Raw genomic sequence first — 26084 nt, 5'->3', positions numbered from 1 at the left:
CAGGCATCAAACTCAGGTGGCCAGGCTTGGCAGCAAGTGGCTTTACCCACGGAGCCATCTCACTGGCCGCCACACGTTTCTCTCTCTCTCTAGCAGTGTCTCCTCCTGGAGGGCACCAATGCATTGATCTTTTTCTTCCAGCTGTGTACCCCTCACCCCAACCTGGAAGGCACTCAGTAACGTTTGTTGAATGAGTGACGTGATGGCCAGCTGAACAGGGGCCTCCCGTGTGTTCTTCCTGCCAGGAGCAGTTTTGAATCCCCATGGCTCTAAGAAAGATTGATTTGCATAGCTGTACATATTTCCCTCTGATTTGGGGTATTTATTAGCAGAGGGACAGAAATACGGACAGACTGTTTTGCATCACTTGTCGATGGTGGCTTCCTTCCCTCATGACCCCATCCCCACCCCTCGCTCCTGGGAAGCCCTCAGCCTTTCACTAGACTGCTGATTTTAGGCGACAGCAGAGCAGGCTGTAGCTACTTCCTTCCTGCCTTCTTCCTTTCTTCCGCTTTCTTTTTAAATTAAATTTAAATCAGGGGTGAGGGGGTCCAGTGTGTCAGTGTGCATGTATACATGCATATGCATGCATGTGAGTACAGTATGGTGCATGTGTGCTCGTGAGTGTATGTGCACACATGTGTGCATGTGTGTGTGCATGCACGCGCACACAACGTGCATGTGTATAGGCCCAAAGAAGTCTGCATTGGGTTTCTTCTTCCCTTGGTTGCTCTTCATCTTATTTTTATTTTAAAAAACAGTCAGGCATGGTGGTGCACGCCTTTAATTCCAGCACTTGAGAGGCAGAGGCAGACTGATCTCTCCAAGTTCAAGGCCAGCCTGGGCTACAAAGGGAGCTTCAGGACAGCCAGGGCATTTACACAGAGAAACCCTCTCTTGGAAGAAAAAAATGTAAATAAATATAATAAAAATTTTAAAAAAAAAGCATCCTTGGCTGCACAGGGAATTCAAGGGTAACCTGGGTTACATGAGAGTCTGTCTCAAGAGTTTTTTGGGGTTCATTTTTGTTTTGTTTTGTTTTTTAATAAATTATTCTGTACTCAGCTCACAGGATGGCTACTCTCATCAATATTCCCTAAACAATAGAGTGGCTCATTCCATAGCATATGCATTCTACCAGCTGCGGAGAATCACCTATGGGTGATTTAAAAGCCAAAGGAGGGTCCGAGCAGCTTCTACCAAAATGGCAGAGCATTTTCTACAAGAGATCAAACCGTAGGCTGATTTTGGACTCCTTGAAGCTAATCTCTCGTGTACCAAGGGAATACGTACGGCTTGTCAGCAGATGGTGGGCAGCATCATAGGAGAAAATTAGGGGGTGGGGCTAGGGAAATGACTCAATGGGTAAAGCATTTGCTGTGCAAGCTTGAGGACATGAGATTGAATCCAAAGCACCAGCATAAGATCTGGGCGTGGTAGGGATGCCTGCAATCCCAGCACTGGGGTGGTACAGACGGGGATCGGGGCGATCACACGCCAGTCTCAAAATGATAGCGGGGCTGGAGAGATGGCAAAATGATTAGGAGCATGTTTCTTTAGAGGACCCAAGTCCTGCTGCCAGTTACTCCAGCTCCAGGGGGACGCAGTGCCTCAGGCATTGGCTGGCTCCTGCACATGAACGCACACGTCCTCACAGAGTGCATACTCTTGACTGAAAACCTTAAAAAATATCTTTCAAGGCAGAAGAAGAGCGCTTGAGGAAGACACCATACCTCCACAGGCACATGTACAAGACTGCACACATATGGTCACACACACAAGCGCACAGACACACAAGGAAAAAGACAACGGGTGCCAGAAAAGGTAGAATTTCAGTGACGTGTCGGAAGCCTTGTTGAGAGACTGACGTTTAAGCAAAGACTTGAAGGAGGTGAGGGGGCAGCCAGGTAGACACCAGCATGAACAGTGTCCCAGACAGAGGAAACTGCCAGCGCCAAAGCCCTGAGGCAGGACTGTGCCTGGTGCACTGGAGGAAAGGCTAAGGGGCCTGTGGCTGGAGTAGACTGCCAGAGGAGGGTGCAGGGGAGATTGAACCACGTGTCCGAGGAGCTAAATCTAGGGCGTGTGAAACAAGCCCAATGCTTGTGATTGTCACCACAGCACCCAACCTTGACGTTTGTCCTTGAGAGGAAAGCAACAGTGACTGAATGCCAAGATTCACAGAGAGGGGCTGGGGGTGTGGTCAGGGCAGAGCCCCGCCCAGAATCCCCAGTGAGGGGCTGGGGGCGTGGTCAAGGTGGAGCCCCGCCTAGACTCCCCCAGTGAGGGGCTAGGGGCAGCTCTCCGAGGTAGAACACTGGTCTAGCTCAGGAAGTCGTAAGTTCCCTTGCAGCCGAAACAAATAAATAAATAGGGAACTGAGTCATGGAGATTTTCAGTAACTTCCTGTAATGTTTAGCATCATCAGCTTGACTGGATATGGGGTCAGGTAAGAGCCAAGCCTCCAAACACACCTATGACAGATTATTTAACCTCTGTGTCTGCTTGTGTGTGTGTTGGGTGGGGGGGTTGTCTAGATTGGGTCGTTTTGAGATGGAAAGACACATCATCACTGTTAAGCCACACCATCCCGTGGGCTGGGGGCCTGGGCTGAATGAAAACACCAGCGTTCACATCTCTGCCTCCAGACTGTAGATGTGATGAGACACCATGCCTTCCCTGCCGTACAGTCTGTACCCTGAGACTCTGAGTCTGGATAACCCTCCCTCCCCATGGTGGTTTGAATGAAAACATGCCCCTCATAGTCTGTGGCATTTGAACACGTGGTCCCCAGTTGCTGGCATTGTCTGGCAAGGTTTAGGAGGCGTGGCCCTGTTAGGGAAAGTATGTCACTGGAGGTGGCTCACAGTGCTTGAGTTTATTCTCCCCGGTTTTTCCCGCAGCATGACTCCTACCTCGGCGGTGTGGATTCTTATCCCTCTGAACCATCAGCCCAAATCAATTCTTCCATAAGTTGCCTTGGTGATGATGTTTTGGTTTGGTTTTTTTTTTGTTTGTTTGTTGTTTGGGTTTGTTTTTGTTGTTGTTGGTTTTTTGGTTTTGTTGGGTTTTTTTCTTTGTTTGTTTGTTTGTTTATTGTTTTTTGTTTTTCGAGACAGGGTTTCTCTGTGTAGCTTTGAGCCTTTCCTGGGACTCATTCTGTAGCCCAGGCTGGCCTCGAACTCACAGAGATCTGCCTGGCTCTGCCTCCCAAGTGCTGGGATTAAAGGTGTGCACCACCATCACCAACCGGCCCGGTGATGATGTTTTATCCCAGCAATAGGAAAATAACTAAGACATTTTCTCAAGATCCTGCAGCTGGAATTAGAACTCAGGGTGTACCAGACTACCAACCTCAGGGCCGCACACTGCATTCCTCTATTGAGCCTGCACTGAAATCTGGGAGATGAGATCCCATTCACTGTGGCATACCCACAGCATCCTTGGCTTGTACACTGGACAGCAACAGCTCCCCAGTCTCCCCCCAGCACCACCAAAAAACCCCTCAGAGGAGAACTGTGTCTCCCTCACACTCACACATACCTGAGGTTAAGACCTCATGCTGCTTCTGGGCCTTGGTGGGTAGGTCTATCTAGCATGCATGAGGCCCTGGGTCCATCCCCAGCACCACATCAACCAGGTGTGGTGGTGCGCCTGTCATCCTGGTACACAGAGGGTAGAATATGGGACAGCACTGTCATCTGAACCAAACTACACAGTTCTCGTGAGCTCAGCTGTGGCCTCTTACAGACTGTTCCCTCATAGGAGAGGGGCCAGGACAGGCCATGGGACCCTCACCTGCCAGTGCATGCAACTCTGCCCTGACTGCATGTGGCCTCGGGATCTCGGGATGGACACAGCTGGGAAGGACCAGGAAAAGGACTCCATCTGCATGGCCATAGCAAAGCCTTCTAGTGTGGCTGCTTTGGGGTCACCCACACTCCTGACATAACCACCAGAATTCTTAATTGCTGTTTGCACACATACACTCAAGGAGACTTGATGAACGACAGAGGCCATAGCTGAGGGACGGCGTTGGGAGTTCCATTTCCATGCATCATTATACTATTTCAATCACACAAATGTATCATTTAGCCAAACACCTGACTGTCTGGAAGGTCCTGCTGTGCTTGCTGACCTCCAAACCCTGTCTGACACACCAAAGATAGCACCACACACTGTCCATGCTGCACTGTGTGTGTGTTTCCACACTCCTGTTTCAACTGTGTGTGCACATGTGCACCTGTGCATCCATCCATCAGAGGACAGATGTCCCGCACTGTCACTATCCACCTGATTGAGTCGGTCTCTGCCTGAACCTGGAGCTAGGCTGGCAGCCAGCAAGGCCACAGCACTTGGGCTGCAGGAATGGGCTCACGGCCATACCTGGCTTTCTGGTGTGTGTGCAGACTCTCCTGTTTGCACAGCAAATGCTGTTACCCAAGCCACTAAACCCGAGCCAATCACCCTGTTAGCTTTTATTTTCAGTTCAGACATGCTACCCAAGGCCTCCACCAGTGACAACGCCCTCACACCCACCTGAACGGTTGGCTGGGACCGGAGGCTTGGCAATGTCTCTTACCCCAACTCCTGCTTCTCCCCGAGTTTAATGAGCCTCACATCCCGCTGGCTCTTTCCCCAAACCCACCTCTTTATCTTCAGGCCCTTAGCCTCAGAGTTCCACATGGAGGGACTACACACTCCCACAGAGGAGGGAGGTGCACGTTTGTGATGTCTGGGGTCTCTGTTTCTAACCATGACGCTATCATCCTTTCTGTGGGTCCTAGACCTCGTGGGCACTTCCCATGACTTAGAATGCTCCAATCTGACCTCCACCGGCAATTCCAGAACAGCCACTACAGCTGCCTGGTCCTACCTCAGGACCTTTGCACAGGCAGCACCCTCTGCCAGGCAGGGCCACCATCCCCACATCCACAGGGCTCATCTTTCACTGCCCCCTGGCTTCTGCTCTAGGGAGGTTTTCTAGACTCCTTACTCAAAAGTGCCACCAAGCTCCCTTTCCAAACATAGCTTTCTTCAAAGAATGAGCCATTGCCTAAAAATGTACACCTGTCCTTGTTTTCTCATTGATGCATTTCCCTCCTTTCAGAATATATGTGTCCCGCTCACATAGTTCCCAGCACCAAGGGCAGGGCTTGCTCTGCACAGTAACTGTTTGATGAATGGGTGGAGGGTGGGTGGGTGGATGGGCGAATGAGTGGGAGAACAGGTGAATGGATGAACGGATGGATGGATGGATGGATGGATGGATGGATGGGTCAGCCTTGGCTATGACACACAGGTGTGGAAGTTCATACATAAGTCCAGCTGGTGAATAGGTGAATGGAAAAATAGGTGGTGCATAAATGGGTAAGTAAATGGAAGGATGAATGGATGGATGATGGATGATAAATGAATGATGGATAGATGGATGATGAATGGATAATGGATGATGGATGAATGGATGATGGATGGATAAATGTATGAATGCCATAAAGTGAGATTTTCAGCACCAGATGTATAAAGGGAGTACATGACTTCTCTGAAGTATGATTGAGGGGGAAGTTTTTATTGTAAATGTGAGGAAAAATTCAGCAAGCAGCATCTGGAAGAGTCCAGAGCAGGAAGAGGAAGTAGTAGCCTGAACATTGCCAGCAGAATGGACTGAGCCATGGGGGGGGGGTGTGTGCAGATAAAGGAGAAGAAGAGAGAGCAAAAAAGAGAGAGCCAAGAGATTGAACCAAGAGCCAAGAGGGCACTTGGCCAAAATGGCGGAGTTATGAGAAGCTGGGAAAGGGAAGCCCATAAGCTGGTGAAGTTTAGGGTAGAGAGTGGGGTGAGAAGAGCCTAAGAGGAGCCACAGATACTGAGTGAGCCTGGAGCCCAGCATGTGCTCTGGTATGATAACAGGCACCACAGTAAACATTTGTCTGGAGTTTCTTTTGGACCTGACAGGATGGATGGATGGATGGATGGATGGATGGATGGATGGATGGATGGATGGATGGATGGATGGATGGATGGATGGGTGAGTGGGTAGATGGATGGGTGGGTGGGTGGATGGATAGATGGATGGGTGGCTAGATAAATGGATAGATGGGTGGATGGATGGGTGGGTAGATGAGTGGGTAGATGAGTGAGTGGGTGGATGGATGGATGGATGGATGGATGGATGGATAGATGGGTGGGTGGATGGGTGGTATATATACTATTTCTTCCCTTTTTGCTGGCAAAGGAGAGTGATGAAGAAATGGAGAAACTAAGTAGTCTCATTACAAACTCTACACCTTTATCTCTGTTGTTTCCATCAGTCACTCCTTTTCTTTTCCTTTCTGCCTTCTACATCCCATCCCACTCCGTCCCTGGCTTCCTTCTGCTAACAATGACCCAGAGGCCCAGAGGCAACCTCCCCGAGGCACCTCCCTCTGGCATATTGTGCATAGCCCATTGGTTCTCACCCACAACTCCACCAGATACAGAATTTCCAAGGAAGGCAGAAGGAACCAAGGCTGGAAACCACAGAAAAGACAGATGGGGAGGGTTAGGTGGACCCTAACCCAGCCTGAGGCTTCATACAACGGGGCATAGGGAGCCAGAACAATGGGAAACCTCCTACTGACTCTTCAAAACCCAGCCTAAATATCCCTCTTACATAAGTCCTGATTCTCCCAGGCAGTGTTCTGCCACACACCCAGAGCACACAGGCCTGGGTGAATCTTTTTCTGTCTCCTTAAGTCTAAGAGCTGTTTGGGGGCCAGAGCCAAGTTCCCAGAATTGCGTGGTACATATTAGGACTATTGTTGGAACACAGCCGGTCCTCTGGGGATTAACACCATGCACACTTGCCCTTCAGAAAATCAGCCTTAGCTATGATGCACAGAGGTGGAAGTTCATCCTTAACTCTGTTTTCCCAACAGCTGCGATTGCCACATCGTAGGGCACCCTGAGACCCGCCAGAGCTGGGGCCCAACATATCCCATGGCTACTTCCTCCAGCCCTTGAAGCTACTGGAGTTCAAGCAAATGTAGGCAAATCTGTGATGGCCTGTAGCCAGCCAGAGGAGCGGTCCATGGAGGACAGTGGGTTCTGTGTTTTATGTTCCCTTCAGGAAACTCGTGGTGGCTCCAGGGGCCACTACCTCACCCATGGACAACCCCAGGGGATAACCTAGAGACCCCAGCACACCATTCTCAACGTGACTTCCTTTTTCAACTACATGGGACCCCTCACATGAGGGAAGAGACCAGGCCCCAGCCCGTCATTTCCAGGGACAACCTCCTGGGATTTGGAGGGACCAGCTGTGCTGGCCTCAAAGACTGGGGGAGGGGGAGGAAGGTGCCCCCTACTCCAGGGTTGTATCCTTCAAACCACAGGGCAAGGCCATATTCCCTTCAATACAGCTTGTGTCCCTCAGCTTCCATGGTAAGGCTATGTACCCCTCTGACTGGAACCTATATCTTCCTCTTCTAGGGCTATCAGACCTCCCCACCCCCCAAAACCCAGCATCCGTGGGGAAGCAGGGAAGAGAGGACAAAGCCACCAGTCACCAAAGCTCCAGCCACATTCAAATAAGGATTTGAATACATTTCCTAAGCTCACCAGGGCACATCTGAACATGCCTCCCCTTGCAGGGTGGAGAATGCAGACATGCCCGGCTCGGGGACACCAAGGACCGTCTTGGGATACCAGGCCTGGGCCCTGCATTCACTGGGCCCTTCACGGGATGGGCAGAGCTAGGAAGCCACGGGGGATAACGTGCAGCCCCCCACCCTCCACGACACACAGCCCAGAGCCCTGACAGGAAATGGGGGTGAAGGAAGCCGTGAGGAGGAAGGAGGGGACCAGAAGAGGCGGAAGAGGAGGAGCCACAGGTGGGGGAGAAGCGGCTGAAGGCCTCTCTCTCCAACGCCTGAATCGGGTGGCTCCAACCTCATGCACCCTCTTGGCTATCCACAAGACACATCGGTACCCCTAAGGCCCCTCTAGATGGGTCCTAACAGTTAGCCTGGGGTCGGGAGAATTTCCCCCTAGTTTGCCGAGGCAGATGCAAGCCAACCTAGAGTCTGTAAACCCACGCAGCGCCCTGTTCTGCCCAGCACCTCCCCTTAGCCAGACCCAGGCCTAGAGAGGTGCTCCCCCAACCCAGCCGTGCCCTGGCATCACCCAGCAGGCTCACCTGGGACATCTGGGGCCGTAGGTTAACCTCGCGCAGGTTGATGGCTTGGGGCAGCAGGTTGTTAAGCAGCTGACACAGGAGGACACCATCTCGCAGAGCCTGCGCCAGCTCACACACCTGGGCTCCCTCCCAGGTCACACGGTGGCTGGGAGGCAGCACCCGACACTGGATTAGCCAGTGGGTGCACTGCCGCCAGAGCTCCATGGTGGCTGCCTGCCTCCCCCTCGGGGAGGCCCCGTGCACCCTCGCGCCTCCACCACCGCTGCCGCTGCCTGCCCCAGTGGGGACAACTACAACACCACTTCCTCTTCTGTGACTGTAACTGTCGCCCTTGGGGGTGGGGGTGGGGAGGAGCTGTGGGGCGGAGGGGAGCACCTGCAGTTCCGCCCCCACGCCTTCCACGCACTGGTGTGACCTCCCTCGCCTTTCTCCACCCACACTGAGCGGACCTGGGCACCTGCAAAACCGAGCAGTCACTACCTCATAAGCTGTCGCCTCCTCTGGCTCCTCCAGGTCCCCTGAGTAAGGCCCTGGTCTCTCACAGTCTGTCCCTGCTGCAGCCCCCAAAGGGCACCCTTGAGCACTGAGTTAAGTCTCAACCATCCCACCTCTACCCCATAGCCCTTTATGGCTCCAACTTCCTTCTCCACAGGGTCAAGACCCAAGTCCTCCCTGCACTCCACAAGGCCCTGCTCACCCTGCCCCCCACCACTCCCAGCCTCCTGGTCCCCTCATTCTGTCCCTCCCTGTGCTCAAGCCACACTGACCTCCATCCTGCCCCAGACCCTTTGCACTCCTGCCTACCACCTCACATAAGTTAATGACTGACTCCATTGCTTCCTACATGTTGCTTTTTGACTAGTGAGTGCTCAGCCACAGGGGAGACATCCGTATGGCCACCGCCCCAAGGCTCAAGGGAGAAGGGGTAGAAAGCTTGTAAGAGCTGGGGGATGGGGAGGGGAGCCGCGAAATGCTGTCTCCCAGGCGTGGCATGAGGGCTCTGCTCATGAACTCAAGACGGGAAGATGAGCTGACATTCCCACGGGCAACAGTAATGACGAAGTGGGTTAAAAAGAGCAAATGAGTGGGGAGAATGTGAAGGGGGTCCCTGGGGGAAGTAAGGGGGAACTGAGGGTGGGTACGACCAAGATAGAGTGCTAACATGTGGGAAACTGTCAAAGAATATTAATATAAATATACAGTAGAAAAGATACTCTGCCTTTACAGTTGTTTTTCCTTTTTCATTTTTATTACATTTATTTGCTCACTATGTATATATATATGTATATATGTATATGTGTATATATATATATATATACACACACACACATATGTGTGTATGTGCAAAGACACATGGGGGGCACAGTATATGTGTGGAGCTCAGAGGACATGAGGGAGGGAGTCTCTTCTTTCCATCCACCATGTTAGTCCCAGGGATTGAACTGAGATCTTCAGGCTTGGCAGCAATCACCTTAGTCCCTGAGCCCTCTCAGCACCCATTTTTTTTTCTTTTAATCTTGTGCTGTGAATGCCATGTGTTTGTGCATGTTTGTGTGTGAGTGTTGGTGCACACACACTGTGGCCCACGTGTTGAGGTCACAGGACAACCTCGGCGCGGGTCCTCTCTTCCACACAGCTCAAGGCAGGGTCCTTCTCTCTCTTGCTCCTGGCTAGCTGGTCCCTGGGCTTCCAGGATTGTCTCTGCCTCCCATCTCATCCTAGGAGCACTGAGAATAACGAGCCCAGACTACCTCCTCCTCCTGCTTTAAGTGTGTCATGGGGATTTGAACTCAGGCCATCTCATTTCATAGCACACACTTGACTGGGCCGTCTCCTGGGCCTCCAAATGTCTTTTTCCCCCCTGAGGCATTCCCAAATTTCAAACCACAGCCCTTCTCCACTCTTCCCTGTCCTTTCCCTTTCTTTGAACTCTGATACCCAATAAACCTGACAATTATCATGTAGCCCGCCTTCCCTGCTGTGAGTTCCCCTCTGAGCCAAAGCCACCATTGTCCTTCCCTGTCATCCATTAATTCATTTTTTAACAAATATTTTACTGCCTTCCTGACCATACTTATTATTTAGCTCCTATTATTAGGAGCTAAAACTGCCTTGGCAAGGAAGCCTCTCTCCGATTTGGCCTACTAGGTTCAAGGGGCTCCCCTCCAGCTCAACCTTTTTAATCCTTATGGCCACTAGGGGGGCGCTAGACCGCTTCCCTGGCCCAGCCTGAGTCTGATTTACATGGCGGGGAGATGGGGAAGAGGTGGGCACAGCCTGGAAACCCTCCCTTTTGCAACTCTGCAGGCGGCGAGGACAGTTTCCGTCCCCTATTTTTGGCATCTGTGACTTCCTACGCGTCCTCTCCCTCTTCTGTAAACTGGGTAGCAATTTACTTTCTCTGCACACGGTCAGGCTCGGGGATGAGAGGGGGCGGCCAGGCTGTGAAAAACGAGGCAGGCTGGAGAGCACCCACTAGGGCTCTAAATTCAAATTCCATCCCCACCACTCCCAAGCTGAGGTATATTTGCACGAATGGCTTAGCTGCCCCACCCCGTGCCTCAGTTTCTCCCCTGGGAAAATGGGGGCGGGTGACGTGAATAGTACCTATCTCATTCCTAGAGGGATGTGAGTGGAAATTAACCCGTTGAGGCAGGGCTAGCAAGCTGAATTGTCTTGGTGTACAGTAGGTGTTCAATAAGTGCTGCCGCTATTATATAGAATACTTTAAAGAATCTCATATCCCAGGCTGGCTTTGAACTTCGCAATGCAGCTGAGGCTGACTGAACTGATCCTCCTGCCTCCACCTCCCCAGTGCTATAGTGAAAGGTGTGCGCCACGACACCTCGTTCATACAGCGCTGGCCTTGGAACGCAGTTCGTGCACGCTGGGCCAGCGCTCTTCCCACTGAAGCCCTGCCACAGCCTGACTTACTAGTGAGCTTTGAGTAAACGTGGCCTTCTAGCAAACGTACTATTGCCTCTCTTGACGAAGATTCCCAAGCCCCAACTTCCTCTGCCTCGACTCCAGGCATCAGGATCGAGCCCATCCCCAACCCGAGAAACCATCAGAACCCTCGGTCCTCATTGTGGTCCCAAACTCCCGCCCCACTCTGTCCTTGATGAAGGCTGTCACCTTTTCCCACAGGTCTCTGGACTCCAAACCCAAGGTGGAGGACCGGCCTGGAGGAAGCAGTAGGTTTGATGTCACAGCCCAGGGCTGCCCTGAACTGACCTGGATCCCTGGGGATTTGGAGAGACACTCTCAACTCGGCCAGGTCCTAGAAAGACATGGCATGCGGTAAAAGTCATTCTAGAGCTTGAGGCTGGGGCTCAGTGGGTAGAGTGCTCTCCAGCGTGCACGAAGCCAGGGGTTCAGTCCCTGGCACCGCATAAACCAGATATGGCAATCAATGCACAGCTGTCATCCCAGCACTCGGGAGGTGAAGACCGGAGAATCAGGAGTCCAAGGCCGTTCTCGGATACACAGCTGAGTGCTATAAAAGAGGTGGGGGGGGGGGTGGCAAGGAAAGGGAGGAAGAATCTCAAACCGAAGTACTAAGTGGGGCGTGGCCGTGAGCAGAAGGGGTGCCTGTCTAAAGAGCAGGGCAACTTTGAGTGTTAAGGACGAGGAGTCTTTAGAGAATAGAGGAAAAGATACACGCGCGCGCGCGCACACACACACACACACACACACACACACACACACACACACACACACACACACACACACACACACACACGCACGCACAGGGGCGCGGCTACCCGAAAACACAGATTCCAAGGGGGCGGGGTGAGCGCCTGGGCGGTTCCTTTGGAGGCGGGGCCTCGGGGGCGGGGGTCAGGTGGGCGGGGTCAGGTGCTGGGGCGGGGCCAGGTGCCGGGGCGGGGCGGGGCTCCAGCCAGGTGCAGCGCCTGCGAGGCTCTGGGCTTGGCTGGGACGTGCACACCGCGCTCCTCAGCTGCTGAGCCCCTAGACTGAGTCCCTTCGGATACCCCAGAGTCTGGCCCAGGTGAGTGAGGGGGTGGGTCCAGGGGTTCCTACTGATCGGGGTGGGGTCGTCAGCCCTCAGGGAGAACCCGAGGATCCATCTAAGAGAGTCTGCAGGGGGCCGGAAGAAGTCTCCAAGTGAGTGGCTGCGCGTCATGCGTGTCCGGGTACCCGGGTGTGCCTCGGGTGGCCCTCGCGCAGCTCCCAACGTGTTTCCTGCTCTCTGCGGAAACACTCTCGGCTTCCACTTTCGTGTGCGCCATCGCAAATCCGGATCTGCCCCTCCCTGGCTGGCTGGCTCCAAACCCTTCCTAAAGTCGCCTGTGGTCACTGGTTTAAAATGGGGTGCGCCCCTTACTGTGAGGTCTCCCTTCCTGGTATCCTTGCCTTTCCCTCTGGTCCCCCTTTGCTTGCATCAGCACCTTGGTCCTGTGAAAACATCAAAAAGCAGCCAGTCTAACCATCTCACCCTCACCCCGCCACACCACACCACCCAGGCATCCCAAAGCTCTGCCTTGCTGCCTCAGCCCAAAACTAGGTCTCAGCTCCCAGGTCCTTGCCTCTTGGAAACGGCCTTTCGTGCTTAAAGAACAGCAGCCCGCTGGGCTGGCGAGATGGCCCAGCTGATACTGGCGCTTGTCCCTGAAGCCAGCTAGCCTGAGTTCCTTCCTGGAACTTGTGAAGACAGAAAGAGAGAACCGTGTCCTCTGACCTCCACCCTCGAATCTTGGCACTCCCGCACACAATAAAATTTAAATTAAAAAAAAAAATCCTGCCCCTCTATCCTTCCTTACCGACATCTTCCTGTTTCACTGCTTGCGCCTGGGACCCTTTGAAATTATCTTGTTCGTTCATCTGTTGGTTGTTGGTTGTAGCTGAGGATGGGGTCACTGGGGGTCCAGGGTCTAGGACAGGTTGGTACCCAGTAGGTCTTCAATCACTCTATCAGCCAGGGTCGAAGGTGAGACCCCCGGAACCCCAACTCCACCTGCGTCTGTGAGGTGTCTGCTGGCGACTGCACCCCTGAACATGTATGCATCTGTACACAGACGCACGAGACCCACAGACCTTACTCAAGTTTGCCTGGCCCCTTCCTTGGTTCCCCTCCCCTGCCCAAATGAATCATCCTCCAAAAGACCCAGAGGACAGCTTCCTTGACCTGGGGGCTGACTCGTGCCCTCCTTGAGCTCCCCAAACTTGAACCAGAGCTTGGTCCTGCCTCGCCCCCATTCCCGCCGAAGGTTGCTGGAGAAACAGGAATTTGTGAGCCCTGAAGTTCACAACCATAGCCGCGGGCCCCACCCAGGAGACAAACAGGAAGTGTGCGCGTTCCAGAGCACACCTGACTTCAGGTGTGCAGTGCCTGCGGCAGCTCCCTCCCGGCCCCCGGGGGCCCCGGGTCTCAGCTGACCAAGTAGCTGGGGACTCCCCGCCCTCCTTCCAGGAAGCAGTGACTCAGGAGGCAGGAATCTTGCTGCATACCTCTCCAAAGCCTCAGCCAGTTTTAGACTACCAGATTCTGAAGATAGGTAGACAGACAGACACATAGATACAAAGATCAATCGTTGGATGGATGAATAGATAGATAGGTAGGTAGATAGATAGATAGATAGATAGATAGATAGATAGATAGATAGATAGATAGATAGATAGGAAAGGTAGCCAGCCCTCCTTCTCACCCAAGGTGATTTTTCTAACAGATATTTGAGACACAAGCTGGGACCTGTGGGATAATGTCTGAGATCTAAAATCTCAGATCTAAAACTAACAAAAAAGCTGAGTTTCCAAATACAAGGAGAAACTCAAAATGTTAATATCGCCATTTGCAGATCAGTCTCCAAGACTGACTTTTAAACCATGGTGAAGGCAGGAACTGGGCAGGAGGGTGGGGCTGCTGGTCAGTAGTGGAGCGCTCAATTAGCATACATGAAACCCCATCCACAGCATAGCACCAAATAAACCCAGCCTAGGGGTTCAAGCCTATCACCCCAACACTGGGCAGCTGAAGACAAAAGGATCAGGGGTTCAAAGTCATCCTGGGCTATATAGTAAGTTCCAGGCTGGCCTGGGCTACCTATGACCATCAAAACAGGCAAACATTGTGTTCTGATGGAGAGTAATATGTATGTGACATAGTGCACCTTGGCCAGGAGCCCACATATGTTCAGTTGTCAGTATGAGACGACTCTGACTTTATTATTTGGTTTTATTTTTACTGTTTGGAAATTTTTTTCAGATTAGATCTCACTCTGTAGCCCAGGCTAGCCTTGTCTCCTGACCCTCCTATCTCAGCCTGCTGAGTTTATAGACATATGCAGCTGTACCCAAATTAAATAGTGGTAACTGAAGTAAACAAGCTACTGATGACCAATTTTGTGTATATATTTGTTATTTCTACATATACATTGTTTTTCCTTTATGTGTGTGTGTCGGCCCACAGTGGGTGGTGCCACCCCTACACAGGTGGACCTGGGCTATGTAAGAAGCTAACAAAAAGCCAGTGAGCAAGCCAGTAACCAGTGTTCTTATGTGGTTTCTGCTTCAGCTGCTCTCTATATGAACTGTATGAGTATGAGAGAAAGAGAAAGATTGTGTGTCTGTGTCTGTGTGTGTCTATGGGTGTCTGTGTGTGTGTGTGTGTGTGTGTGTGTGTGTGTCTGAATGTGTGCCACATGGGGAGTGTGGATATGTGTGTCTCTGTGTCTGTGTAACTAAGTGTATGCCACATAGGGGTGGGGTTGTGGATGTGTGGGAATGTCTGAAGAGGTTGTGGAATCCCCTGGGGCCGAGGTTACAAGCTGTTGTGGGTTGCAATGTGGATGCTGGGATCTGAGCTCAGGTCCTCTGCAAAAACACTCTGCACTCTTGACTGCTGGGCCCTCTCTCCCATCATCTGCCTGAGTTCCTGCCTTGACTTCCCTGGGGGATGGAGTGTGACCCAGAAGTGTAGCCCAAGTAAATCCTCTCCTCCCCCAAGTCGCTTGTGATCAGTGTTTCCTCACAGCAACAGAACAGCAAACTAGGGCAAATGTAGATCACTTTGTTTTATGTAATATATATTTACTTATAAATAAGTATATTTATTTTTATACAAAAATTTCTCATCTGAGCTGGAAGCTGTAGCTAAGTAATAGAATTTATGCTTTTCTTGAGCAGGACCCTGGGTCAACCCCCAGTGTGAAATGAGGCCTACACTGTTAATACTGAGACATTTAAGGCTAGGAGGTAGCTCGTTTTCTGTACCTGCTAGGCACCTGTCCCCAGCACCGCACACACACACACACACACACACACACACACACACACACACACTAGCTATGCATACTGGCACACACCTTTAATCCCAACACTCAGGAGACAGAAGCAGGCAGATCTCTGTAATTTCCAGGCTAGTCTGGAATGCATAGCCAGTTCCAGGCCAGCCAGGACTGCACAGTGTGACCTTGTTCCAACATATATATATACATGCCTGAAAATATGGCTGTGAATTGCTTGTTTAATTTATCATATGTGCTCATATTGTATGTATGTATGATGTATGTATATATGTATGTATCTCATCTATAGTGGCATTTGAGCTATGATACAATGTGGACTCTTCACAAGAGCCCAGTGTAGAATTGGCCTAGATGTCTATCAACACATGGATGGGAAAAGATATGTGGCCCAGCACTCAAGAAGTGGAGGCAGGAGTTTAAGGGCAGCTGGGCTATATGATCTCAAAAGTGGGGGTGGGAAATTGGAGAGGAATAAAAGGGGAATTGATGTGTGTGTGTGTGTGTGTTATGAAGAAAAAAATATGTCATTTGCAGGAAAATTGATGGAACTGGAGGTTGTCCTCTTCATTAAAATAAACCAGACCCAGAAAAACAAATACTGTGTTTACTCTCACATGTAAAATACATATAATCAAGAACTTATATGTACACACAGGCACATAAATGACATGAAATTAAAAGGCAAACTATTTAGAAGTGAAACAGAACCAGCACCAGACAGGAGAGGGTGACGGGGAGCTGGAGATCGGATTCCTGGGGAAAGAGTGCTTGTGACATAGTGCTTGCACAAGTGTCCCCTGCCCCAGGCAAAATGCTGACAGTGGCCACACTGCAGTGAGTCCTGCTTTGGACGGGCAGAGATGGGCAGGTCCCGGGAGCCTGGGGGCCGAGCCACAATGGCAATCTTCTGGTTCACCGAGGAACCCCGCCTCAAGGAATATGGGAAAGAGCAATAGACACCCAACATCCTCTGGCCTCAACACACACCTGAGGGTACAAACGCCTGCACACACACACACACACACACACACACACACACACACACACACACACGGGCACACAAGGGCACACACCAAATGTGTGTAAATATTTGAACAGTAGAGGGGTGATGGGGTGAGGATGGGCAGGATATATTAAAAATAGGTATGAAGATGTCATGGTGAAACCCACTGTTCCGTGTGCTGAGTATGTGCTTGTTCTGGCTTTATTCCTGCTGTTCTCTGTTGCTGGGATAAGACACTGACCAAAAGCAGCTTAGGAGCGGCCCGGGCTTTACTGTGGCTTCCAGGTCACAGTCCATCCTTGAAGGAAGTCAGGGCAGGCACACAAGCAGGAGCTTGTGGCAAAAAAAGATGGAGAAACACTGTTTGCTGGCTGGCACACAGACCCATGTTAGCTAGCGTCCTCATAGAGCCCAGCACCACCTTCCCCGGGATGAAGTGTGCCACCCACAGGGGGCTGCGCCCTTCCACACAATTAACAATGAAGACAATCCCCGACACGTAACTCTGATCATGATGTGTAAAGTTGACAGTTAAAACCAACTAGAGCAAAGCTTGAATGAATGAATGAATGAATGAATGAATGAATGAATGAATGGGACTGCCACTTTCAAAACTAAGATAAGGATGAAAGGATAAGACCCAGCCCCTCAGTGTGCAGGACTTATTGCTCCCATCTTGCAGATATGAAAGACTGAGGCAGGGTGAATGTGCAGAGCTCAGCCCTGATGCCCTCCACCAAGAACTCCAAGCAGGTGCCACAGGAAAAAGACGACCTTGCCAGCCAGCCCTGGTACCACGGTCAGCTGTCTCGACAGGTATGGGCCCTGCAGGCTAGTGGGCAGACTCCCACACTGATGTGGGAAATCCTGGGCCTGTTGGGGGCAGGCGGGCTGGAGGACTGGAGACACTCTTGAAGGCTGGCTAAGTGGGAGCTGACAGAGGAGCTGAAATCATCCCCGTTTCCTGGGATACCACTGAGAATGGGAATGGAGATTGAGCAGACCCTCTGTGCCCTCTCTTACCCGTCTCTCCCCTGGCACTTCCTTTGAAGTGGGGCCACCTTGTCTCCATCTTCCTAGTGTCACACAATCAAGAGACCTGGGACCCTGAGACACACAATAAAATCATGGCAAACAGAAAGCTGAGTGAGTGCCCAGGAATCAGACATGCTGAGTCCAGATCCTAGCCTCATGATTTACATTCTATGGGACTATGGACAATGTATTTGAATCCTCTGAGGCTCAGTTTCCCAATATAGAGTGGGGATCAAAATATTCCTCTCAAGTTTGGTGTGGTGGTGCACACCCGTAAACCCAGCACTCAGGAGGCAGAGGCAGGTGGATCTCTAGGTTAAAAGCCAGCCTGGGCTACAGAGTGAGTTCCAGACCAGCCAGGGCTACATAGAGAAACCCTGTCAAAATAAGAAATAAGATACTTAGAGCCTGGTAACATAAACACCTACAACCTCAACACTCCAGAAGCTCTGCAGTTCAGGGTCACCCTGGGTTACATAGAGTTTATCTCCAAAAAGTCAGTAATTCTGGGTTCCTGACCCAGGAGTAGAACACTGACCTGGAACCCCTCAATTTGGGTCTGTGGACGTGGTCAGGGGGTAGACACCCCTTACTCCCCACACACACATCCTGCTTAGAATCCCCCAGTGAGGGGCTGGGGGCGTGGTCAGGGTGGAGCCCCGCCTAGAATCCCCCAGTGAGGGGCTGGGGGCGTGGTCATGATGAAGCCCCTCCTAGAATCCCCCAGTGAGGGGCTGGAGGCGTGGTCAGGGTGGAGCTACGCCTAGAATCCCACAGAGGGGCTGGGGGCGTGGTCAGGGCGGAGCCCCACCTAGAATCCCTCAGTGAGGGGCTGGGGGCGTGGTCATGGTGGAGCCCCGCCCAGAATCCCCAGGGAGGGGTTGGGGGCGTGGTCATGGTGGAGCCCCGCCCAGAATCCCCAGTGAGGGGCTGGGGGCGTGGTCAGGGTGGAGCCCCGCCTAGAATCCCCAGGGAGGGCCTGGGGGCGTGGTCAGGGCGGAGCCCCTTCTCCATGGTGGCTCTGGCTGGCTCGGGGAGGGAACGGTTCTGGAAGCATGCCACCTATTCTGCATCCCCAGGAAGCTGAAGCCCTTCTGCTACAAGATGGCGACTTCCTGGTCCGTGCCTCAGAGTCCCAAGGGGGCCACCCCGTGATCTCCTGCCGATGGCGAGGCAAGACCCTACATTTTGAGGTGTTCCGAGTGGCACTGCGGCCCAGGCCCGGCCGCCCGCAGGCCCTCTTTCAGCTAGAAGACGAGAGGTTTGCCAGCATGTCTGCCCTGGTCCACAGTTACATGACCCACAGGCGACCACTGTCCCAGGCCACGGGAGCTGTGGCCTCCACGCCTGTGAGTCGTCAGAGGCTGCTGACGCGCAGCTTCAGTGAGGACGTGCTCACCGACAGCCGAGCTGCCACCGGCCCTCTCAGGTACTCAGTACTGAGGCTTCTGCTACCTGATTACACCAGGCAGGGAGGGCCCTGCTCGTGCAGCCCAGGCTGGGCTCAAACTCACCGCGGAGTGGAGGAGGATGCCCCTGAACTGCTGATCCTCCTGCCTCTGCCAGCCTGGTGCAGGATTAGGAATAAGAAATGCCATCACCGAAGTGGCCGGCAGGTTGATGGGACTGGTTGGTGGCATTTTCTCTGCTCTGGCTGGACCCACAGCCCTTTGCGCTTCCGTCTCCTAGGCCTAGGAAGTGGAGTTCCAGCCAGCCTGCCGACTTGGACCATTCAGGAACGGGCCAGGATGGCGCCAGGGCAGGTGAGGGCCCCCAGGGCCACGGTGTCTCGGAGATTGGTTCCGCCATTCTCCCGAGTGCACCCAGGCCCTGGATCCACCTCTGGGGACCTTGGTTTCTTGTTCTGGTCAGGTGAGAGCCTCTTAATACTGACACAGGGTCATAAGTGTGTACTCGTGTGTGCGTGTGCGTGTGTGTGTGTGTGTGTGTGTGTGTGTGTGTGTGCATCAGGCCTGGGTCTAGGTCATAAGTGAGTATTATCATGTTTATCTATCAAGCCTGGGTCATAAGTGCGTATTCATGTGTGTATCAACCCAGCTACGTGAGAGGCCAAAACAGAAGGATCTCAAATTCAAGGCAACCTACACTGTCCCACACTGTCCCACGCTGTCCCACACTGTCCCACGCTGTCCCACGCTGCCCTACACTGTCCCACACTGCCCTACACTGCCCTACACTGTCCCACACTGTCCCGCACTGTCCTACACTGTCCTAACTGTCCCACACTGTCCTACACTGCCCTACACTGTCTCACACTGTCCCACACTGCCCTACACTGCCCTACACTGTCCTACACTGTCCTACACTGTCTCACACTGTCCCACACTGCCCTACACTGCCCTACACTGTCCTACACTGTCCTACACTGTCTCACACTGTCTCACACTGTCTCACACTGCCCTACACTGTCCTACACTGCCCTACACTGCCCTATCCTGTCCTACACTGTCCCACACTGTCTCACACTGTCTCACACTGCCCTACACTGTCCTACACTGTCCCACACTGTCCCACACTGTCTCACACTGTCTCACACTGCCCTACACTGTCCTACACTGTCCCACTCTGTCCCACGCTGTCCCATGCTGTCTCACACTGTCCTACACTGTCCCACACTGTTCCACACTGCCCTACACTGCCCTACACTGTCCTACACTGTCCCACACTATCTCACACTGTCTCACACTGTCTCACACTGTCCTACACTGTCTCACACTGTCCCACACTGCCCTACACTGCCCTACACTGTCCTACACTGTCCCACACTGTCTCACACTGTCCCACACTGCCCTACACTGCCCTACACTGTCCTACACTGTCTCACACTGTCCCACACTGTCCTACACTGTCCTACACTGTCCTACACTGTCCTACACTGTCCCACACTGTCCCACACTGTCCTACACTGTCTCACACTGTCCTACACTGTCCTACACTGTCTCACACTGTCCCACACTGTCCTACACTGTCTCACACTGTCCCACACTGCCCTACACTGCCCTACACTGTCCTACACTGTCTCACACTGTCCTACACTGCCCTACACTGTCCTACACTGTCTCACACTGTCCCACACTGTCCTACACTGTCCTACACTGTCCTACACTGTCCTACACTGTCCCACACTGTCCTACACTGTCCTACACTGTCCCACACTGTCCCACACTGTCCTACACTGTCTCACACTGCCCTACACTGTCCTACACTGTCTCACACTGTCCCACACTGTCCTACACTGTCCTACACTGCCCTACACTTCCCTACACTGTCTCACACTGCCCTACACTGTCCCACACTGTCCCACGCTGTCCCACGCTGTCCCACGCTGTCTCACACTGCCCTACACTGTCCCACGCTGTCCCACGCTGTCCCACGCTGTCCCACACTGTCTCACACTGCCCTACACTGTCCCACACTGTCCTACACTGTCCCGCACTGTCCTACACTGTCCTACACTGTCCCACACTGCCCTACACTGTCCTACACTGCCCTACACTGTCCCACACTGTCTCACACTGTCCCACACTGCCCTACACTGTCCCACACTGTCTCACACTGTCCCACACTGCCCTACACTGTCCTACACTGCCCTACACTGTCCCACACTGTCCCACACTGTCCCACACTGCCCTACACTGTCCCACACTGTCTCACACTGTCCTACACTGTCCCACACTGTCCCCACACTGTCCCACACTGTCTCACACTGTCCCACACTGCCCTACACTGTCCTACACTGCCCTACACTGTCCCACACTGTCCCACACTGTCCCACACTGCCCTACACTGTCCCACACTGTCCCACACTGCCCTACACTGTCCCACACTGTCTTACACTGTCCTACACTGTCTCACACTGCCCTACACTGTCCCACACTGTCTCACACTGTCCTACACTGTCCCACACTGCCCTACACTGCCCTACACTGTCCCACACTGTCCCACACTGTCCTACACTGTCTCACACTGTCCCACACTGCCCTACACTGTCTCACACTGTCCCACACTGTCCCACACTGCCCTACACTGTCCTACACTGTCCTACACTGTCTCACACTGTCCTACACTGTCCTACACTGTCTCACACTGTCCCACACTGCCCTACACTGTCTCACACTGTCCCACACTGCCCTACACTGTCCCACACTGTCCCACACTGCCCTACACTGTCCCACACTGTCTCACACTGTCCCACGCTGTCCCACGCTGTCTCACGCTGTCCCACACTGTCCCACACTGTCCCACGCTGTCCCGCGCTGTCCCATGCTGTCCCACACTGTCCCACACTGTCCCACACTCTCCTACAGTAACCAACACTAACCTACCCTACCCACTGAGACCGTCTCTCAAAAGGAAGCAGGAGGGCAGGGGAGATGGCATGGTGGGTACAGTGCTTGCCACACAAGCAGGAGGACCTGGGTTTGGACCCCATGATTTAAAAAGTCAAACATGGTGATGCGTGTTGGTCATCTAGTGCTGGCCAGGTGGAGACAGGAGAATCCCTGGGACTTACTGGGCCACCAGCCTGACATAGTCAGGAATCCCAGGACAGTGACACAAACCCTTATCAAATAAAATGAAGTCACTGATGCCTGAGGGACAACACCTAAGGTCATCCTCTGACATCCATATGCATGTGCATGCCTAACCACACACACACACACACACACACACACACACACACACACACACACACACATTCAAATTTAAAATGTAGTATACAGAATTCAGACCATTCCCCAAGCGATGAAGGTTTCTTTTCAAGATGGCGAAGGTTGAGAGAGACTTGAGTCTCACTTCCACCCGAGCTGTCTTCTCTAAGCACACCCACATCCCTCCTTGTCTCAGGAGCGCCCCCTACTCTTGGATCTGCCCTGCACCGCACAGGCAGTGAACCCACATTGCTGAAGGCGCTGCCTCACCTGGGAACTATGGCAGACAGTCTCCGAGCCTCTGATGGACAGCTCCACGCGAAGGCGCCCTGCAAGCCGCTCCGGACACCCTCCTTGGCCGCAGGGCACACCCCAACGTACTGCGAACTCCTCCCCCGAGTACCCAGTGCTCAGAGAACGACTCCCAGGCCAAGCTGTCCAGAGCCAGAGGCCTGGTGGTGGGAAGCCGAGGAGGAAGAGGAGGAAGGGGACAGATGCTTTGTAAGGCCACAAGCTGAGGTCTCATTTTGCATCCCTGACCACCCCTCTTGCCTGCTTGGACCCCAAAATCGGCCCTTGGACCCTACAGTTTTGCACACTCTCCGAAGCTTGTTTGTGGCACACCATCCTGGGAGTACTGCTCTGCACCTGCTGTTGGTGGATTGCCAGGTGGGTCACCTGCTAGGACCCTCCATCAACAAGGGGATAATCTGTGGCTTTTCCTGGGGTGGCATGAAATGTCTGCTCACCGGGGGCAGAAGAAGGAGATGATTCCACCTGAGTCTAGTTTAGTGAACTGGAGAGTTTATGGGGTTACTTCCTGGAGTACATACAGGTGAGAGGTCACTCACAGGAGGAGCATGGTGACTCAAAGGCGGCATCACCTAAAAAGCCCAATGCTAGCTCCTCACAAACGCCGCATCCCTAGCGCCCCCTGCAGGCTGCTCCAGAAACTGTTACCCCTTATGAATCCTGTGAACCTTGTAAGCTTCAGAGACTACTGAGACTTCCAAGTTTCCTCCACTTCCCTGGCCTTGTCAGTTCCCCTCCCATCCTGGAGCTAGCTTCCTGCTCCGTCCAGGAAGGTGTGTTTCCATTAGGAGGAAATGACTTCACCAGAGGAACAGAAGGCAGGCTCCCAAGGGCTGATCAGCATGCTTGGTCTGTTTCACCTTGCTTTGTGTTCTCTTGTCAAGGCTGTAGGCCTGCTGGGGGTGACCAAGCGTCAGAGGAATGCCATGGGTGTTGCCTCTGGTCTAGAACTACTCACACTTCCTCATGGTCATCTCCTGAGGTTGGAGGTGCTGGAGAGGTGAGGTGTGGGGTGTGACTTCCTGCCCCCATTTCTACCTGCATTCCCCATGGTGGAGGGGGCTGGGCAACCCACTTCCTGCCCCCTCTCCCAGCACAAACTCTCCCACTGTCCCCAGACCCTTGCTTTCCACCTCTGCAGGATTGAGACCCTGGCGCTGGCCGGGGCTGTGGCTGTGCTGGGTTGCTCGGGGCCCCTGGAGGAGCGCACAGCGGCTCTGAAGGGCCTGGTGGAGCTGGCGCTGGCGCTGAGGCCAGGAGCCACAGGGGACCTGCTGGGACTGGCTGGGGTCATGGGCGCCCTGCTCATGCCCCAGGTGTGTTGGGAACAGGGATGGGGAGGATGCCTGGGCGCCCGGTGACAGGAAAGAGGGGACTAGTTGGGGCTCCCGTCTCTGTGTCCAGGTATCCAGGTTGGAGAGCACTTGGCGCCATCTCCGACGGAACCACACGGAGACTGCGCTGGTCTTTGAACAAGAGCTGAAGCCTCTGATGCGGGCTCTGGATGAAAGTACAGGTGAGAGAGAGCCTGCGCTGTGCCTTGCCTGCCTCAGGCTTCTCCTCAGCCCCAGGCTCCTGCTCAGCTCCAGGCCCCCCTCCCTGACCTAAATTTCCCCTCTGCCCGTTTTAGGCTCCCTGCTCTAGGCTGCCTCCTACGCCATAACCATAAGCTCTTCCCCTGCCCCAGCCTCCTTCCCAGCTCCAGGATCCTCCCCTGCTGTATGCCTGCTCCATTCTAGGCTTCTCCCTGCTCTAAGCCTAGACTTCTCCCTTACCTTGTGGTGGGCCCCCTCCTGAATCCTGTCCCTCCACCCTCACCCCTCACCCCCACCCCCGCCTTTGACCACGCCCTTGTTATCACCTAGGCTCTGCTGTAAGCCCCACCCCACCGCCCCCAGCCCAGATCCTACCCTTCCCACAGGACCCTGCAACCCAGGAGAGGTGGCCCTGCCACACGTGGGACCAGCAGTGCGCCTGCTGGAGGGCGAGGAGACCTCTGGGCCGCTGGACGAGTCCTGTGACCGGCTGCTGCGCACCCTGCTTGGGGCGCGCCAAGTGGCCCGCGATGCACCCCAGTTCCGAAGGGCGGCAGCCCAGCGCCTGCAAGGTGAGCAAGGGCCCCTTGGAGGCCACACCCCCGGGGGAGGGTCTAGCCCTCATCGTGAGTGGCAGATGTTGCTCCTCGCAATAAAAGGGACCTCTGAGCCCAGGGGAGCTACACCCAGTGTCCCATCTCAACCTCTGGCCTGTGAAGATCGGGCCCCATAGGGTCCCCTCCAACACCTCCCTCACACCTGGGCCCAGCTCAACCTCTAAGACCCTTATCCTGGGTAATTTCTAAGACCTTAGGTGTCCCCGCCCTCCAAAGGGGGCAGGCTGAGCCCAAGGTTTGCCTAGCTGGACGGCCATGTCCTTCAACCCCACCTCCAGGCATAGCCTCTAAGGCAGGGCTCCCTGAATGGTGCTCCTAGACTGGCCACCCTCATGCCCTGCCCTCACCCCTGCAGATCAAGGGGCCCCCCGACCCTGCTAACCCCTGCCCAGGCACTCCCCAATGGATCAAAGTTCCTAGCGCTAAGACAGGCATGGGAGAGGCCTGAGCCACACCCCACACCCCATAGGCGCCTGACTCTGCCTATAGGATTCAGGCCCAACCCAGAACTATGGGAGGCACTGACCACCAGCTTCCTGCGCCGCTTACTCTGGGGGAGCAAGGGGGCCCAGGCCACCAGAGCCCACCGCCTGGAGAAGTTCCAGCACGTCCTCAACATCCTGTCGCAGCAACTAGAGCCTCAGGGCTGAGAGCCTGGCCCCTGTTTTATACTTGAGAGACCCCAAAGAGGCTGCCCCCAGCTATTCAAGAGGCTATGAAATGAAGTGGCCCACACCTGTAACTCCAGCACTTGGAAATAGAGATGGAAGGCTCAGGAGTTCAAGGCCAGCCTCTGCTACGTAAGTTTGAGGCCAGACTGGGCTACATGAAAATTATGGGAAAAAAAATTTTTAAAAAAAATGCCCTCTCCCGCGTTCAAAGTTTACAAGAATCTCCCTCTTAAAATGGACCCCAAGAGATTGGGGTGTAACAACTGCCTCCTTTTTACCAAAATACCTATCCAGGTACCCAGAGGCCAAGCCTCACACTCCCGTATGTACGTACCCCTTACTCATCCATGCATACTTTCTGAGATATCCAGAAGGCAACCACATGGTGAATGTGTGACTTTTCTAAATAAAAACACCTTACAGATCTGGTATCAACAAATCTGAATCTACCTCTTAAATGCTGTGTGACTCACAGCAAACCACCTGACCTCTCTGTGCAATCTAGGGAAATGTGGCCAGAATGAAAGCTTAATGCAGGAGCGATGCCTGGTATACAGTAAGTGGGTCACAAGCATCGGTAACAGGCACAAGGCTTGCCAGGGTGTACCTAGGTTCGCCTCCACATATTCCCTGTGTGGCTCATAAGAAAGGCAGCTTTTACATTTTTAACTTGGGGGGGGGGGGCGCACACATGTATGACGGCAGTTGCCAGCTGACCAAGGGGGCGCAGGCTTGGATGGTTGTAAGATTCAGATGTTGCTGTTCAAGACCAACTAGGGGTCCTCTGTGAGAGC

General features: G+C 53.4%; 2 protein-coding genes across 3 annotated transcripts in view; one reads left to right on the top strand and one right to left on the bottom strand.

Moving 5' to 3' along the window:
* The window catches only part of Vav1 (vav guanine nucleotide exchange factor 1), a 52738-nt gene extending 44249 nt beyond the window's left edge, over positions 1-8489 (bottom strand). The window contains exon 1 of the mRNA XM_006996086.4: positions 8177-8489. Coding sequence (XP_006996148.1) covers positions 8177-8380 — 204 coding nt within the window. The 5' untranslated portion in view covers positions 8381-8489. The remainder of the gene's footprint in view (positions 1-8176) is intronic.
* A 3568-nt stretch (positions 8490-12057) lies between these two features.
* Positions 12058-25729, top strand: Sh2d3a (SH2 domain containing 3A). Of its 2 annotated transcripts, none has more exons than XM_015989465.3 (10): positions 12058-12188; positions 17130-17263; positions 18562-18911; positions 19172-19245; positions 22352-22824; positions 23352-23467; positions 23609-23783; positions 23872-23983; positions 24389-24574; positions 25109-25729. In XM_015989465.3, the coding sequence occupies exons 2-10, from the start codon at positions 17174-17176 to the stop codon at positions 25267-25269; spliced, it is 1737 nt and encodes a 578-aa protein (XP_015844951.1). In that variant the 5' UTR covers positions 12058-12188; positions 17130-17173; the 3' UTR covers positions 25270-25729. The 2 variants fall into 2 exon arrangements, with proteins under 2 accessions (XP_015844951.1, XP_076415021.1); XM_076558906.1 differs by having other exon boundaries at positions 25089-25230.
* Positions 25730-26084: the final 355 nt, after the last annotated feature.

Source organism: Peromyscus maniculatus, chromosome 22 (assembly GCF_049852395.1).
Source record: "Peromyscus maniculatus bairdii isolate BWxNUB_F1_BW_parent chromosome 22, HU_Pman_BW_mat_3.1, whole genome shotgun sequence".
Lineage (NCBI taxonomy): Eukaryota > Metazoa > Chordata > Mammalia > Rodentia > Cricetidae > Peromyscus > Peromyscus maniculatus.
This window is presented reverse-complemented; position numbering and strand designations above follow the sequence as displayed.